We start from the raw sequence: 17,694 nt of genomic DNA, 5'->3' as shown, positions 1-17,694 counted from the left end.
GTCATAGTATAGCATTTCGAAAAATGTCATAGTATAGCATGTCGAAAAGTCATAGTATAGCGTGTCGAAAAAAGTCATAGTATAGCATGTCGAAAAAAGTCATGGTATAGCATGTTGAAAAGTCATAGTATAGCATGTCGAAAAAAGTCATAGTATAGCATGTCGAAAAGTCATAGTATAGCATGTCGAAAAGTCATAGTATAGCATGTCGAAAAAAGTCATAGTATAGCATGTCGAAAAAAGTCATAGTATAGTATGTTGAAAAAAGTCATAGTATAGCATGTCGAAAAAAGTCATAGTGTAGTATGTTGAAAAAAGTCATAGTATCGTATGTCAAAAATTGTCATAGTAAAGCATGTCAAAAATTGTCATAGTATAGCATGTTGAAAAAAGTCATAGTATAGTATGTTGAAAAAAGTCATAGTATAGCATGTCGAAAAAAGTCATAGTATAGCATGTCGAAAAAAGTCATAGTATAGCATGTCGAAAAAAGTCATAGTATAGCATGTCGAAAAATTTCATAGTATAGCATGTCGAAAAAAGTCATAGTATAGCATGTCGAAAAATTTCATAGTTTAGCATGTCGAAAAAAGTCATAGTATAGCATGTCGAAAAAAGTCATGGTATAGCATGTTGAAAAGTCATAGTATAGCATGTCGAAAAAAGTCATAGTATAGCATGTCGAAAAAAGTCATGGTATAGCATGTTGAAAAGTCATAGTATAGCATGTCGAAAAGTCATAGTATAGCATGTCGAAAAAAGTCGTGGTATAGCATGTTGAAAAGTCATAGTATAGCATGTTGAAAAAAGTCATAGTATAGCATGTCGAAAAAAGTCATGGTATAGCATGTTGAAAAGTCATAGTATAGCATGTTGAAAAAAGTCATAGTATAGCATGTCGAAAAGTCATAGTATAGCATGTCGAAAAATGTCATAGTATAGCATGTCGAAAAAAGTCATAGTATAGCATGTCGAAAAAAGTCATAGTATAGCATGTCGAAATGTCATAGTATAGCATGTCGAAAAAAGTCATACTATAGCATTTCGAAAAATGTCATGGTATAGCATGTTGAAAAGTCATAGTATAGCATGTCGAAAAAAGTCATAGTATAGCATGTCGAAAAAAGTCATGGTATAGCATGTTGAAAAGTCATAGTATAGCATGTCGAAAAAAGTCATAGTATAGCATGTCGAAAAGTCATAGTATAGCATGTCGAAAAAAGTCATAGTATAGCATGTCGAAAAAAGTCATAGTATAGCATGTCGAAAAAAGTCATAGTATAGTATGTTGAAAAAAGTCATAGTATAGCATGTCGAAAAAAGTCATAGTGTAGTATGTTGAAAAAAGTCATAGTATCGTATGTCAAAAATTGTCATAGTATAGCATGTCAAAAATTGTCATAGTATAGCATGTTGAAAAAAGTCATAGTATAGTATGTCAAAAATTGTCATAGTATAGTATGTCGAAAAAAGTCATAGTATAGCATGTCGAAAAATGTCATAGTATAGCATGTCGAAAAAAGTCACAGTATAGCATGTCGAAAAAAGTCATAGTATAGCATGTCGAAAAAAGTCATAGTATAGCATGTCGAAAAATTTCATAGTATAGCATGTCGAAAAAAGTCATGGTATAGCATGTTGAAAAGTCATAGTATAGCATGTCGAAAAAAGTCATAGTATAGCATGTCGAAAAAAGTCATGGTATAGCATGTTGAAAAGTCATAGTATAGCATGTCGAAAAAAGTCATAGTATAGCATGTTGAAAAATGTCATAGTATAGCATGTCGAAAAAAGTCATAGTATAGCATGTCGAAAAATTTCATAGTATAGCATGTCGAAAAAAGTCATAGTATAGCATGTCGAAAAAAGTCATGGTATAGCATGTTGAAAAGTCATAGTATAGCATGTCGAAAAAAGTCATAGTATAGCATGTCGAAAAAAGTCATGGTATAACATGTTGAAAAGTCATAGTATAGCATGTCGAAAAAAGTCATAGTATAGCATGTTGAAAAAAGTCATTGTATAGCATGTCGAAAAAAGTCATAGTATAGCATGTCGAAAAGTCATAGTATAGCATGTCGAAAAAAGTCATGGTATAGCATGTCGAAAAAAGTCGTGGTATAGCATGTTGAAAAGTCATAGTATAGCATGTCGAAAAAGTCATAGTATAGCATGTCGAAAAAAGTCATAGTATAGCATGTCGAAAAATGTCATAGTATAGCATGTCGAAAAATGTCATAGTATAGCATGTCGAAAAAAGTCATAGTATAGCATGTCGAAAAGTCATAGTATAGCATGTCGAAAAAAGTCATAGTATAGCATGTCGAAAAAAGTCATAGTATAGCATGTCGAAAAGTCATAGTATAGCATGTCGAAAAAAGTCATAGTATAGCATGTTGAAAAGTCATAGTATAGCATGTCGAAAAAAGTCATAGTATAGCATGTTGAAAAAAGTCATAGTATAGCATGTTGAAAAAAGTTATGGTATAGCATGTTGAAAAGTCATAGTATAGCATGTCGAAAAATGTCATAGTATAGCATGTCGAAAAAAGTCATAGTATAGTATGTCGAAAAGTCATAGTATAGCATGTCGAAAAAAGTCATAGTATAGCTTGTCGAAAAAAGTCATAGTATAGCATGTCGAAAAGTCATAGTATAGCATGTCGAAAAAAGTCATAGTATAGTATGTTGAAAAGTCATAGTATAGCATGTCGAAAAAAGTCATAGTGTAGTATGTTGAAAAAAGTCATAGTATCGCATGTCGAAAAAAGTCATGGTATAGCATGTCGAAAAGTCATAGTATAGCATGTCGAAAAAAGTCATAGTATAGCATGTCGAAAAAGTCATAGTATAGCATGTCGTAAAAAGTCATAGTATAGCATTTCGAAAAATGTCATAGTATAGCATGTCGAAAAAAGTCATGGTATAGCATGTTGAAAAGTCATAGTATAGCATGTCGAAAAAAGTCATAATATAGCATGTCGAAAAGTCATAGTATAGCATGTCGAAAAAAGTCATAGTATAGCATGTCGAAAAAAGTCATAGTGTAGTATGTTGAAAAAAGTCATAGTATAGTATGTCAAAAATTGTCATAGTATAGCATGTCAAAAATTGTCATAGTATAGCATGTTGAAAAAAGTCATAGTATAGTATGTTGAAAAAAGTCATAGTATAGCATGTCGAAAAATGTCATAGTATAGCATGTCGAAAAAAGTCATAGTATAGCATGTTGGAATTATTCATTTCAAGATCTTATGCCTCAAACACACATACATATACTCATCTGTATGCCAATACACTTGTCTCCATATTTACCTTTCAATCAATCATTTGTACAATGAAAGAAAAACCAACATTTTGCTGCTGGTGAGGGTCTGGTTTCTGGGACATGAGACATATGCTTCGACCAGGAACAACCCGAAAAATCTACCTTGAGCTGCCGCCCTATGGGCCCACCGCTCGAAGGGATATGTGGAGGGGTGATTGGGTAAAAGGACTAAAGGGGATTCTTTCCTGTGAGTTTTGATGTGTACCTTTAGATCTGTGTTGAACCTAAATCTTTTATCACAAACTGAGCAGCTGTAAGGTTTCTCCCCTGTGTGGATTCTCATGTGTGTCTTCAGAGTTCCTCTGGTGCTAAATGTTTTCTCACACTCAGAACATCTCAGTAGTTTCTCTCCAGCACTACATCTTGAATCACTGACAAGGACTTCATCAGGTTTCACAGAGTTTAAACCTGACTGAGGTTCTCTGGTCTCCTTCCAATCAACACTGTCATCAGTGTCAGAAGAGTCTCCAGTCTTGTCATCAGTATCTTGTCCTTGATGTCTATCTGGATCTGAGTTCCTGTCTGGTTCTGGTCCTCCACAGTCTTCTCCATCAGCTTCTGTTTCCAACTGTTCAGTTTGTCTTTGATGAAGCTGTGAGGACTGAGCTTCCTCTTCATCATCTTCACTCTTCACAGGAGTGAATGAGAACTTGACATCAGCCTCCTCCAGACCTTGAAGCTGCTCTCCCTCCTGACAGGTCCAGAGGTGCTCTGGACTATTATATATGGATAATGTAATATCCATATATTATAGTAAGACACTGTCAGGGATCATGTTTCTGCAAAATGAGTACTTTTATTACTATTGTTTGTAGTCCAATTACCTAATTTTCTGTTCAGTGAACGATGAACTGAAGTCAGGTTGAATGTGTGAGGTGAGATGTGAAGGACAGCTGACAAGTGATCGTCGGTGAGAGAGGATCTGGATCTGGATTTATTAAACTTCATCACAGAGAATGTTTGTTCACATATGGAGGTCGATCCAAAGAGAACCAACCTCTTCTGAGCGATAGATAAATAAACACAATAAAAACAATGCAGCTGTATTCTGGCATGATGTACACTTATTTTCGTGTTATTCCTAATTTCCCATTGACGTCCCGTGGGCCGTACAATGCCCAGGTCTGCGATACACAAATATTGGTATCGGTGCATCCCTGCATTAGAACACAAGTAAATCTGAGCTATCAATGTGGTCTGATGTGATGAAATGTTTAAACACAATATATGGAACAAAAGACATTACTATGTATTATATTATCTGGTTCCAGTGTATCAATGGAACCAGATAATATAACAATTTAATCAACTCTTATGTGACCATGAACATATGAACCATTTTAGAATTCAACAAGCTGCAAAATCCAACTGTGTTCAGCAGTAAGTCAGGTAATATTCATTTTAATATATTTCCATCAACCCTCAAATCAAAGAATAAAGACACTTCATGGAGAATTCAGGTGTATTTTCCCTTTAACTCACGAGATGCAGGTAACATGTTTTGTACTTGTATGAATATAATTCATTTAATCTTATTTGCAATTTGTATATACACTGTGTTGGCATCTTATTTTGAAAACCGGATGTTCATATGAAACCGGATGTTCTCTCACGTTAATCTTTCCGCTAACTTTGCAAAATCCTTCGCTCGCTCCCGATCTGTGCGTGGGGAGCCTGCAGGATCGCTGAACGGACTTTGTCGTCCCACGCAGGAGGAGATGAAGGTTCCGGCCGGACCTCCGCTCCAAAAACCCCCTAAAGGATTTATTACTTCTTCAATCCAGCTCCACCGAGCCCCGGCACCGGAAAAAATGAGTATATAAAGACCCATATAACCTAAAAAGAAATTGTAACTAATCAAATCAAGAATAGTTTTATTTTGTGTGAGCTGTTGCTGTGTCCCTGCTAAACTATCCTGCAATAAATATCAAATCTGCATTTAAAGTAAATTTCTCAGAAAATTCATTACCTGGTAGTAAATGTTCCTCATTACATTTACTTTAGTCATTTAGCAGACGCTTTTATCCAAAGCGACTTATCTTTTTACACACCGTAGACGCAGCTACAGGAGCAATTAGGGGGTTAAGTGTCTTGCTCAAGGAATAGAAGGTGAGTAGGTAGGAGCGGGGGATCAAACCGCAGACCCTCTGATTGAAAGGCGGCCATGCTCTCCACTTAGCCACGGTCACTCACGGATCTAATGTGTGGCTTGATTTGTCCAGAGGTGATTTATTATAAAGTCTTATTGCAGTGGGCAGGAATGTTCTCCTGTATCTGTATCTGTATTTTACTCGCCTGTGGTGGAAAAAAGGGAGGGGGAAGTCCTTCGGTGCGCACACACATACACCTATACACACATACATACACACACACACACACACACACACACACACACATACTAATGCACACAATTAACTACAGACAGGAAATTGGTCACTTAACTGTGACTTCAAATCTAACACAGCCACTTCAATGCATGTGATTTTGAAGGGCTTTCATTTTGAAATGCTATATCAGAATGTCCTGGTTCTCTCTGAGTGACACCTTGAGATGGTCTGCTATTAACCTGAAGTGAAATGATTTTGTAACTATGCACCATTTCCTTTAAAATCCCATGCTATACTATGACTTTTTTTGACATGCTATACCATGACTTTTTTTCCACATGCTATACCATGACTTCTTTTTTTCCACATGCTATACCATGACTTTTTTTCCACATGCTATACCGTGACCTTTTTTCCACATGCTATACCGTGACCTTTTTTCCACATTCTATACCGTGACCTTTTTTCGACATGCTATACCGTGACTTTTTTTCGACATGCTATACCGTGACTTTTTTTCCACATGCTATACCGTGACTTTTTTTCCACATGCTATACCGTGACTTTTTTTCCACATGCTATACCAGGGGTCACTAATAGGCGGACCGCGGTCCGGATCCGGACCCAGACACCGTTGTATCCGGACCCTGGACCTAAAACCGAATTGAGAATTATTAAATTTTGATGGAGCGCCTATATTTTAACCGGCGCAGATTTTCTAGCCTTTACGACACTCTGTCTGTGGTCCAGGAAACAAACCGACCAATTACATGTGTTGTAAATCACATCACGTGATGCAGCTCAGTCAATCAAATATGGGTATTCCGACACGTTTCCTGACTCGAGTGAGTAATTTACAGACACGGGGCTGAGACGAGGAAAGAGAACGAAGAGCAGGAGCATTATTACGTGAGTCAGAGAAGTTGTTTCACATGACGTTCTCCAAAAAGAGAAAAGTGGTCAGAGAGACCAGAGAGACTAGAGTCTTTAACCAAGAATGAACAGACTCTTATAGGTTAATTCTTCCCACGGACAGTTTAAAAACAGTGTGTCTCATTATGTTCATTACATTACAGTCATTTAGCAGACACTTTTATCCAAAGCAACTTACAATAAATGCATTCAACATTGGTAATCAAAAGAACTACTAGTCACCAGAAGTCAGAAGTACATCTCCTTTTCCAAACAAGCATCTAAGAGCATAACTCAGAGCCAAAGTACAGTGCAGAAACAAACAAAAACAGTAAGTGCAAAACAAAGTAATACGAATACAATAAGTGCAACAAGCTAGTATGAATACAATAAGTGCTAAGTGGAAGGCTCAGGGTAGCACTTCCTGAAGAGGTGGGTCTTCAGCCTGATGAAAGATGGGCAGCGACTCCGCTGTCCTGACGTCAGTGGGAAGTTCATTCCACCACTGTGGGGCCAGGACAGAAAACAGCCGTGACCGGGTCCATCGGCCGCAGGGACCTCTGAGCGACGGGGGGACCGATCGCCCCGAGGCAGCAGAGCGAAGTGGTCGGGCGGGGGTGTAAGGCTTGACCGTGGCCTGGAGATAGGAAGGAGCTGTTCCTTTCACTGCCCTGTAGGCTAGCACCAGAGTCTTAAACTGGATGCGAGCTCTCAGAGGTCTGATGGCCGACGCCGGGGCTCCGGCGAGTAGAGAGTTGCAGTAGTCCAGGCGGGAGATGACAAGAGCCTGGATGAGAACCTGCGCCGTCTCGTCAGTGAGGAAGGGACGAATCCTCCTGATGTTGTAGAGCAGGAATCTGCAGGAGCGTGTAACGGATGAAATGTTTGCTGAGAATGACAGTTGGTCATCCAGGGTCACACCCAGGTTCCTCGCAGTCCGAGTCGGCGTCACCACGGTATCATTTATGGTGATGGACAGGTCCCGGTGCGGGCAACCCTTCCCCGGGAGGAACAGTAGCTCGGTTTTGTCTAGGTTGAGGTGGTGTGTCGTCATCCACTTCGAGATGTCAGCCTCGAGTGTCTCTCCACTTGGGTGTCACTGGGGGGAAATGACAAGACAAGCTGGGTGTCATCGGCATAAATGTTCAGAGACCGTGACGATTATTAGGAGGAAATGGTGCATAGTTACAAAATCATTTCACCTCAGCTTGATAGCAGACCACCTCAAGGTGTCACTCAGCGAGAACCAGGACATTCTGATGTAGCATTTCAAAACTAAAGTCCTTCGAAATCGCATGCATGAGCTAACGTCAAATCACAAATTGTCTCATGCATGAGATTTTGAAAGGCTTTAATTTTGAAATGCTACATCAGAATGTCCTGGTTCTCACTGAGTGACACCTTGAGGTGGTGTGCTTTCAACCTGAGGTGAAATTGGTTTGTGACTATGCACAGTTTCCTTTAAAATCCCATACTATACTATGACTTTTTTCGACACGCTATACTATGACTTTTTTCGACATGCTATACTATGACTTTTTTCAACATGCTATACTATGTTTTATTTCGACATGCTATACTATGTTTTATTTCGACATGCTATACTATGACTTTTTTCGACATGCTATACTATGTTTTATTTCGACATGCTATACTATGACTTTTTTCGACATACTATACTATGACTTTTCGACATGCTATACTATGACTTTTTTCGACATGCTATACTATGACTTTTCAACATGCTATACCATGACTTTTTTCGACATGCTATACCATGACTTTTTTCGACATGCTATACTATGTTTTATTTCGACATGCTATACTATGACTTTTTTCGACATGCTATACTATGTTTTATTTCGACATGCTATACTATGACTTTTTTCAACATACTATACTATGACTTTTTTCGACATGCTATACTATGACTTTTCAACATGCTATACTATGTTTTATTTCGACATGCTATACTATGACTTTTTTCGACATGCTATACTATGTTTTATTTCGACATGCTATACTATGACTTTTTTCAACATGCTATACTATGACTTTTCGACATGCTATACTATGACTTTTTTCGACATGCTATACTATGACTTTTCAACATACTATACTATGACTTTTTTCGACATGCTATACTATGACTTTTTTCGACATGCTATACTATGACTTTTCGACATGCTATACTATGACATTTTTCGACATGCTATACTATGACTTTTCAACATGCTATACTATGACTTTTTTCGACATGCAATACTATGACATTTTTCGACATGCTATACTATGACATTTTTCGACATGCTATACTATGACTTTTCAACATGCTATACTATGACTTTTTTCGACATGCTATACTATGACTTTTTTCGACATGCTATACTATGACATTTTTCGACATGCTATACTATGACTTTTTTCGACATGCTATACTATGACTTTTTTCGACATGCTATACTATGACTTTTCAACATGCTATACCACGACTTTTCAACATGCTATACCACGACTTTTTTCGACATGCTATACTATGACTTTTTTTCGACATGCTATACTATGACTTTTCAACATGCTATACCATGACTTTTTTCAACATGCTATACTATGACTTTTTTCGACATGCTATACTATGACTTTTCAACATGCTATACCATGACTTTTCAACATGCTATACCATGACTTTTTTCGACATGCTATACCATGACTTTTTTCGACATGCTATACTATGTTTTATTTCGACATGCTATACTATGACTTTTTTCAACATACTATACTATGACTTTTTTCAACATGCTATACTATGACAATTTTTGACATACTATACTAGGACTTTTTTCAACATGCTATACTATGACAATTTTTGACATGCTATACTATGACAATTTTTGACATACGATACTATGACTTTTTTCAACATACTACACTATGACTTTTTTCGACATGCTATACTATGACTTTTTTCAACATACTATACTATGACTTTTTTCAACATGCTATACTATGACTTTTTTCGACATGCTATACTATGACTTTTTTCGACATGCTATACTATGACTTTTCGACATGCTATACTATGACTTTTCGACATGCTATACTATGACTTTTTTCGACATGCTATACTATGACTTTTTCGACATGCTATACTATGACTTTTCGACATGCTATACTATGACTTTTTTCGACATGCTATACTATGACATTTTTCGACATGCTATACTATGACATTTTTCGACATGCTATACTATGACTTTTCAACATGCTATACTATGACTTTTTTCGACATGCTATACTATGACTTTTTTCGACATGCTATACTATGACTTTTTTCGACATGCTATACTATGACTTTTTTCGACATGCTATACTATGACTTTTCAACATGCTATACCACGACTTTTTTCGACATGCTATACTATGACTTTTTTCGACATGCTATACTATGACTTTTCGACATGCTATACTATGACTTTTTTCGACATGCTATACTATGACTTTTTTCGACATGCTATACTATGACTTTTCAACATGCTATACTATGACTTTTTTCGACATGCTATACTATGACTTTTCAACATGCTATACTATGACATTTTTCGACATGCTATACTATGACTTTTTTCAACATACTATACCATGACTTTTTTCGACATGCTATACCATGACTTTTTTCGACATGCTATACTATGTTTTATTTCGACATGCTATACTATGACTTTTTTCGACATGCTATACTATGACTTTTTTCGACATGCTATACTATGACATTTTTCGACATGCTATACTATGACTTTTTTCAACATGCTATACTATGACAATTTTTGACATACTATACTAGGACTTTTTTCAACATGCTATACTATGACAATTTTTGACATGCTATACTATGACAATTTTTGACATACGATACTATGACTTTTTTCAACATACTACACTATGACTTTTTTCGACATGCTATACTATGACTTTTTTCAACATACTATACTATGACTTTTTTCGACATGCTATACTATGACTTTTTTCGACATGCTATACTATGACTTTTTTCGACATGCTATACTATGACTTTTCGACATGCTATACTATGACTTTTTTCGACATGCTATACTATGACTTTTCGACATGCTATACTATGACATTTTTCGAAATGCTATACTATGACTTTTTTCAACATGCTATACTATGACTTTTCGACATGCTATACTATGACTTTTTTCAACATGCTATACTATGACTTTTTTCGACATGCTATACTATGACTTTTCGACATGCTATACTATGACTTTTTTCGATATGCTATACTATGACTTTTTTCGACATGCTATACTATGACTTTTTTCGACATGCTATACTATGAGACTTTTCGACATGCTATACTATGACTTTTTTCGACATGCTGTACTATGACTTTTCAACATGCTATACCACGAATTTTTTCGACATGCTATACCACGACTTTTTTCAACATGCTATACTATGACTTTTTTCAACATGCTATACTATGACAATTTTTGACATATTATACTATGACTTTTTTCAACATGCTATACTATGACAATTTTCGACATACTATACTATGACTTTTTTCGACATGCTATACTATGACTTTTCAACATGCTATACCATGACTTTTTTCAACATGCTATACCATGACTTTTTTCAACATGCTATACTATGACTTTTTTCAACATGCTATACTATGTTTTATTTCGACATGCTATACCATGACTTTTTTCAACATGCTATACTATGACTTTTCGACATGCTATACTATGACTTTTCGACATGCTATACTATGACTTTTCGACATGCTATACTATGACTTTTTTCGTCATGCTCTACTATGACATTTTTCGACATGCTATACTATGATATTTTTTGACATGCTATACTATGACTTTTTTCGACATGCTATACTATGACAATTTTCGACGTGCTATATTATGACTTTTTTCGACATGCTCTACTATGACATTTTTCGACATGCTATACTATATTTTTCAACATACTATGACTTTTTTCGACATACTATACTATGACTTTTTTCGACATACTATACTATGACTTTTTTCGACATGCTATACTACGACTTTTTTTAGACCTTTGCACCTTTATAATAATCTAATAATAATAATTAAAGTGAGGAGGACAGGGAAACTACTTTAAAGAATTAACTCCAATCTTATCATTTAGATTAAATGAAAAAAAGAAGAAGCAGCATATTGCTATTGGTGAGGGTCTGGTTTCCGGGACATGAGACATATGGTTCGACCAAGAACAACCTGAAAAATCTACATTGAGCCGCCGCCCTATGGGCCCACCGCTCCAAGGGATATGTGATGGGGTGATTGGGTAAAAGGGCTAAAGGGGATTCTTTCCTGTGTGAGTTTCCATGTGTACCTTTAGAGATGCATTGCGCTTAAATCTTTTATTACAAACTGAGGAGCTGAAAGGTTTCTCTCCTGTGTGGATTCTCATGTGTCTCTGTAAATGTGCAGATTAGTAAAAAGATTTCTTACAAATTGAGCAGCTGAAAGGTTTCTCTCCTGTGTGGCTTCTCATGTGTCTCTTCAGATTTCCACTGGTGCCAAATGTTTTCTCACACTCAGAGCATCTAAAAAGTCTATAATGATCCACCGCCCTATGGGCCCAACGCTAGAAGGGATGTGCGGAGGGGTGATTGGGTAAAAGGGCTAAAGGGGATTCTTTCCTGTGTGAGTTTTCATGTGTACCTTTAAAGCTCCGTTGCGCTTAAATCTTTTAGCACAAACTGAGCAGCAGTAAGGTTTCTCTCCTGTGTGGATTCTCATGTGTCTGTTCAGATCTCCACTTCCAATGAAACCTTGATCACAAACTGAGCAGCTGTAAGGTTTCTCTCCCGTGTGGGTTCTCATGTGTTGCTTCAGATCTCCACTTCTAGTGAAATTTTTCTCACAAACTGAGCAGCTGAAAGGTTTCTCTCCTGTGTGGATTCTCATGTGTCTCTGTAAAACCTGTTTCTGTGCAAAAGATTTCTCACAAACTGAGCAGCTGAATGGTTTCTCTCCTGTGTGGATTCTCATGTGTTTCTGTAAATGTGAACAATCGTTAAAAGATTTCTGACAAACTGAGCAGCTGTAAGGTTTCTCTCCCGTATGGATTATCATGTGTTTCTGTAAATTTGCACGCTGGTTAAAAGATTTCGTGCAAACTGAACAGCTGTAAGGTTTCTCTCCTGTGTGGATTCTCATGTGTTTCTTCAGATTTCCACTGGTGCCAAAAGTTTTCTCACACTCAGAACATCTAAATAGTTTCTCTCCAGCACTACATCTTGAATCACTGACAAGGACTTCATCAGGTTTCACAGAGTTTAAACCTGACTGAGGTTCTCTGGTCTCCTTCCAATCATTACTGTCATCAGTGTCAGAAGAGTCTCCGGTCTTGTCATCAGTATCTGGTTCTGGATGTCTGTCTGGATCTGGTCCTCCACAGTCCTCTCCATCAGCTTCTGTTTCCATCTGTTCAGTTCGTCTTTGATGGAGCTCTGAGGACTGAGCTTCCTCTTCATCATCTTCACTCTTCACAAGAGTGAATGAGAACTTGACATCAGCCTCCTCCAGCCCTTGAAGCTGCTCTCCCTCCTGACTGGTCCAGAGTTCCTCCTGTTCCTCTTTAATGTGTGGGGGCTCTGGGTCCTCCTGTTCCTCTTTAATGTGTGGGGGCTCTGGGTCCTCCTGTTCCTCTTTAATGTGTGGGGGCTCTGGGTCCTCCTGCTCCTCTTTAATGTGTGGGGGCTCTGGGTCCTCCTGTTCCTCTTTAATGTGTGGGGGCTCTGGGTCCTCCTGTTCCTCTTTAATGTGTGAGGGCTCTGGGTCCTCCTGTTCCTCTTTAATGTGTGGGGACTCTGGGTCCTCCGGTTCCTCTTTAATGTGTGGGGGCTCTGGGTCCTCCTGTTCCAGACTGGAGCTCCACTCCTGCTGCTCAGGAGGAACCTCTTCTTTAACCACCAACAGCTGCTGGACGTCTGCAGGAAAACAGTAAACACACACAGAGACGTTACAAAGAAATATTAGTATTGAGCAAACAGTCTCCTGTAGATACACTTGTTTTCCTGCCATCATTCCCTCTTACACTCCCTGTGCACAGCTACCAAACAGACATGCCGACACAAATTGTAAAGACACAACGCACCAGCAGCAATGAGGTCATCAATAGTTTACGTGGTAAGAAAGTGTGGTACTACCAAACATTGTTAAGTATTCAAAGAACCTGCATCCTGCATACAGTCCGGCTGAGATGTGATCATGTGGGCAGTTATAGTTGACTAATGTACGTAAACCTGCCACCGTAGAAACAGTGGACAGAACCTTCAGAAGCAGCCACAACGTAACCGTGGACGTGCATCATAGCTGCGCTCCGTTTCTGAACCAATAGCGCTCCACCTTGGTAGTCAGCCGTAGAGAACATCCATGTGAAGATGATGAAACTGAAATGTGACAATAACAACAACGACACAATCTGAACTAATAAACTTCATCTAGAGACTGCTCTCAGGAAGCTATAGGCCAACCCCCTCCTACACAAACACAAAGTTATTGAATATTTTTTCAAATAAAACAAAAAATCTACATTACACAAAAGCACATTTTTCTATAACTGTTGTAGTATAACCAGGAGGAAGCCTTTGATGTATGAAATAATTTTGATCATGCTACACTTTGTAACACTGAAGTTATTGAATATTTATCTCAATAAAAAATTGCCAAAATTATGCAGAAGTATTTATTTATTTACTAAAATAATCATGGTAGTATAACCAAGAAGAGCCTATTGATGTATGAAGTGTATTTGGTTACAGTTCAGGTGAAATGTCGACTAAACGTGAACGTTTAATAAACTTCAAATAGTCGTTGAAAAAAAACTTTCACTTTAAAACGTATTTTCAACCTCACCGTGTTTTAACGTTGAAATGCTCACAGTAAAAATGTGTAGCAACTAAATAGTCATAATAACACATCAGTTTCCACTTACAGGACGAAGAAGACCAAGTGACACAGGAAACAATAATTTGTATTTATTAAACAATATAAATATAACAAACAATGTTCTTTAATTACAACCATAATCTCCCTTTCCTTCTTTAAATGTCGCTGTCAAAGCCACACAGGAGCTGGATTCAGATGGTCTGCTATATTAACTAGGTGGACAAATGTAAATATAACAAGATTTATTCAAAAAGTTTTCCCTTTTGAACCAGTTTTAAACGTCTTTTCATCGGAAATATTCTCACTTGGATATTAAACGGTATAATACTTTATATTGTTTGTATATTGCTGTAAGCCAAACAATGTATTTACCGTCTTCTTGTTAGTACATCACTTTGTTTTACTCACTTCCTCCACATTTAAACTGTGTACAGCCCCACTCTCTGTCTGTCGTGTCTGTTAAATGTCCTAAAAATTATATTTTTGATTACGTTTTAGGTGCTGAAGCATCACCGCGGTTCTCCCGTGCCATGCTGCTTTTGCATATCTTGCAATTAACACACCCTTTCGATTTATTTAGTGTGAAATGCTCCCACACCTTGGATGACTCAGGTCGTACTGATTTCTCTGCCTCCGCCGTGTGTTTCAGAACAACGTTAAAGGTTTCTCCGATGGTCTTTCCTCTACCTCCGCTCTGCGCTCAACCAACTTTTTTTTTTATACTCAAACATCTCCGCGACTTATTGAGTGGCGTAAGAATCGCGCGACACAACGAATTGATAATGAAATTCGTTGCCAACGCTTTTAATAATAGACGTCATTCAAAACGGTACAATGCATCTTATCCATATTTACAATTACATTACAGTCATTTAGCAGACGCTTTTATCCAAAGCGTCTTACAATAAGTGTATTCATCATAGGTATTCAAGAGAACTACTAGTCACCAGAAGTCATAAGTGAGAGACAGCGGCACCTCAGCGGCAAGCGTCAGTCAGGCGTCAGTCAGGCGCCACAACTGTGGCAAGCGAGCGGCACTCGTTCGGCACCCGTCAAGAAGCTGCAGAGCCGAGCGGGTGGAGCCACATTTCCTAAGAACACGTTGTTGTCACGATAGGATTTTGATTAAACCCCATTACGAACTGTATTGCATCAAACAATCCACAGATTAATCGAAAAGTTGATTATTGCCGTGTACATGGATAAATTAATATTAAATCGCATGTAGTCAACTATTGTTGCTAACATACTCCCATCGGCCCACGTTTATTTATTTTTCTTCTAATGTTACCCTGGTATGTGCTCGCACCATAGACTAACAGCTGACTTGCATACGGTCATTCTATTGCCTTGATTTATATTTTGACATTTGTTTACTTCCGGACTACCTGTCTTACTTTGCGTCGCTCTTCAAAAGAAAAAAAACAAATAATCCATAAAACAGACTATCAAAACGTACACGGACCAGGGGGGCACACCCCTCTGACTACTGTTGGCACTGGCAGCTTGTGGCATCTACTGACACCTTCATATAAGCAGAGGAAGAGTGAAGATATTACATATTTAAAAAAAAATGTATTCGAACATCTAGGCATAAGCACTTGTCAGGGTCATTTGGCACTCTGTAGATGCTTGGATGTCACGAAAAAGTGAAAAACGTATTAGTTATTGATTATTGCAGCTGATAATCTTTGACTATTAAGGCCTAATAATCAGTAAAGATTGTATTTTTGTTTCAAAACGGCCTAAATCATGACGTTGATGGCGGAAGTATTTCAATAAGTAAAAGTCGAACCTGGTTGCTCACAGGCACACCGTTTTAAACCAGCTACATAGATTGACTTATTCGGACCGTTACTGAGTTACATTTCCCATCCGATTTCAATGGGTTTATATTCAGGGGTTTACGATCTACGCGTTAGAAAACAAGTTAATCAGAATCTACTATGATGATAAAACTGATTTATGGCAGCTGACCTCTCGTAACAACAATGGGTGTTCTCAGGAAATGTGGCTCCGCCCGCTCAGCTCGGCAGCTTCTTGACGGGTTTCGAACGAGTGTCGCTCGCTTGACTGACGCCTGACTGCCGCTTGCCGCTGAAGTGCCACTGCGGTTCCAGTGCCACAAGGAAGATCTCGGCCTTGCACTCATAAGTGCATCTCCTTGTTTACACAAACATCTAAGAGCATGAAACCAGCGCAAAAGTACAGCGCAGAAACAAACGAATACAATGAGTGCAACAAACTAGTATGAATACAATGAGTGCTGAGTGGAAGGCTCAGGGTAGCACTTCCTGAATTTGCATCAATTCATTCAGTCCGCTGCGTGGAACTGACGTTAGCCTATATTAGCTTAGTTTAATGAAAAAAAGAGTAGCCATACTATTACAAATCTGCATGTTTTTACTAAACCAATTACAACTACCAACATTCAAACCTTCAAGGACCTTAATGTATTGTCACATATTGTAAAATTACGAATAATAAAAGGCTAAACTGTCGCGGCACCTCTCTCCAAACTGTGGCAGCTGAGCTTGCTGTAGCTATAAGTTAACGCTACAAGCTAACATGCTAACGCTACAAGCTAACATGCTAACGCTACAAGCTAGCAGCCTCGCTCGCACAGTGAGCATACAATGATACTAATGGTCTTAATGTAACGTTAGGTTTGCAGTATTGTAATCCAGTAGTTCAAGTACTTACAACGTGTGTCGTTATCGTGAAGCCTCACGTTTATTCCGTCAGCTCGTTCACTTCGCTCCTCAAGTCTCGTGCCGAGTTTCCAGAAACGGTTCATGTTTCAACGTTTTAGAAGATCTCTGAGCCTAAGTTCCTGTAACCGAGTCTCACTCCAAACTACATCAAAGTTATCAGCCGGAGCATGAACACTGTTTAAAGACTGAGGGAAGAAATGAAGAGAACACACGAGCTCTTAGGCTCCGGACTTCAGGGTTGAAAACAGCGTCCAGTAGTTTCCGTTTTTCTTCTTCTTCTTCTGGTTATACGGCGGTTGGTCTCCATCTTATTGGTGCATTACCGCCACCTACTGCTCCGGAGTGTGGATCAGTATTTACCCCAAAACAATAAAAACAACCAAACCAAATAATAATAAAATAATAAAATAATTTAAAAAAAAGAATGTTAACAGTACCGTAGATAG

At 38.0% G+C, this 17,694-nt stretch overlaps 1 protein-coding gene across 2 annotated transcripts; it reads right to left on the bottom strand.

Annotated features, from left to right (window-relative positions):
* Positions 1–4,497: 4,497 nt before the first annotated feature.
* On the bottom strand, positions 4,498–17,565 carry LOC137877576 (zinc finger protein ZFP2-like). Of its 2 annotated transcripts, none has more exons than XR_011103558.1 (3): positions 17,238–17,565; positions 12,090–13,573; positions 4,498–7,666 (listed from the first exon to the last, which is right to left on the bottom strand). XR_011103558.1 is itself a non-coding variant. In XM_068717554.1 (3 exons), exons 1-3 carry the CDS (start codon positions 17,329–17,331, stop codon positions 7,664–7,666), a joined length of 1,368 nt encoding a protein of 455 aa, XP_068573655.1. In that variant the 5' UTR covers positions 17,332–17,565; the 3' UTR covers positions 4,498–7,663. The 2 variants fall into 2 exon arrangements, 1 of the variants encoding a protein (XP_068573655.1); XM_068717554.1 differs by having other exon boundaries at positions 12,303–13,573.
* Between the last annotated feature and the right edge of the window lie 129 nt (positions 17,566–17,694).

This window comes from Cebidichthys violaceus, unplaced genomic scaffold (genome assembly GCF_023349555.1).
Source record: "Cebidichthys violaceus isolate CVI_PGR_0920_01 unplaced genomic scaffold, fCebVio1.0.p SCAF_22, whole genome shotgun sequence".
In the NCBI taxonomy this organism is placed as follows: Eukaryota; Metazoa; Chordata; class Actinopteri; order Perciformes; family Stichaeidae; genus Cebidichthys; species Cebidichthys violaceus.
Note: the sequence above shows the minus strand (reverse complement) of the source record. Positions and strands in the feature narration are given on the sequence as shown.

Bases quoted from the DNA above. Each gene is read 5' to 3' on its own strand.
- LOC137877576 (XM_068717554.1), bottom strand. From the start codon at position 17,331: ATGAACCGTTTCTGGAAACTCGGCACGAGACTTGAGGAGCGAAGTGAA. The intron at 13,574-17,237 runs GTAAGTACTTGA...GTTTTCCTGCAG, and splicing joins TCACGATAACGACACACGTT to ACGTCCAGCAGCTGTTGGTG.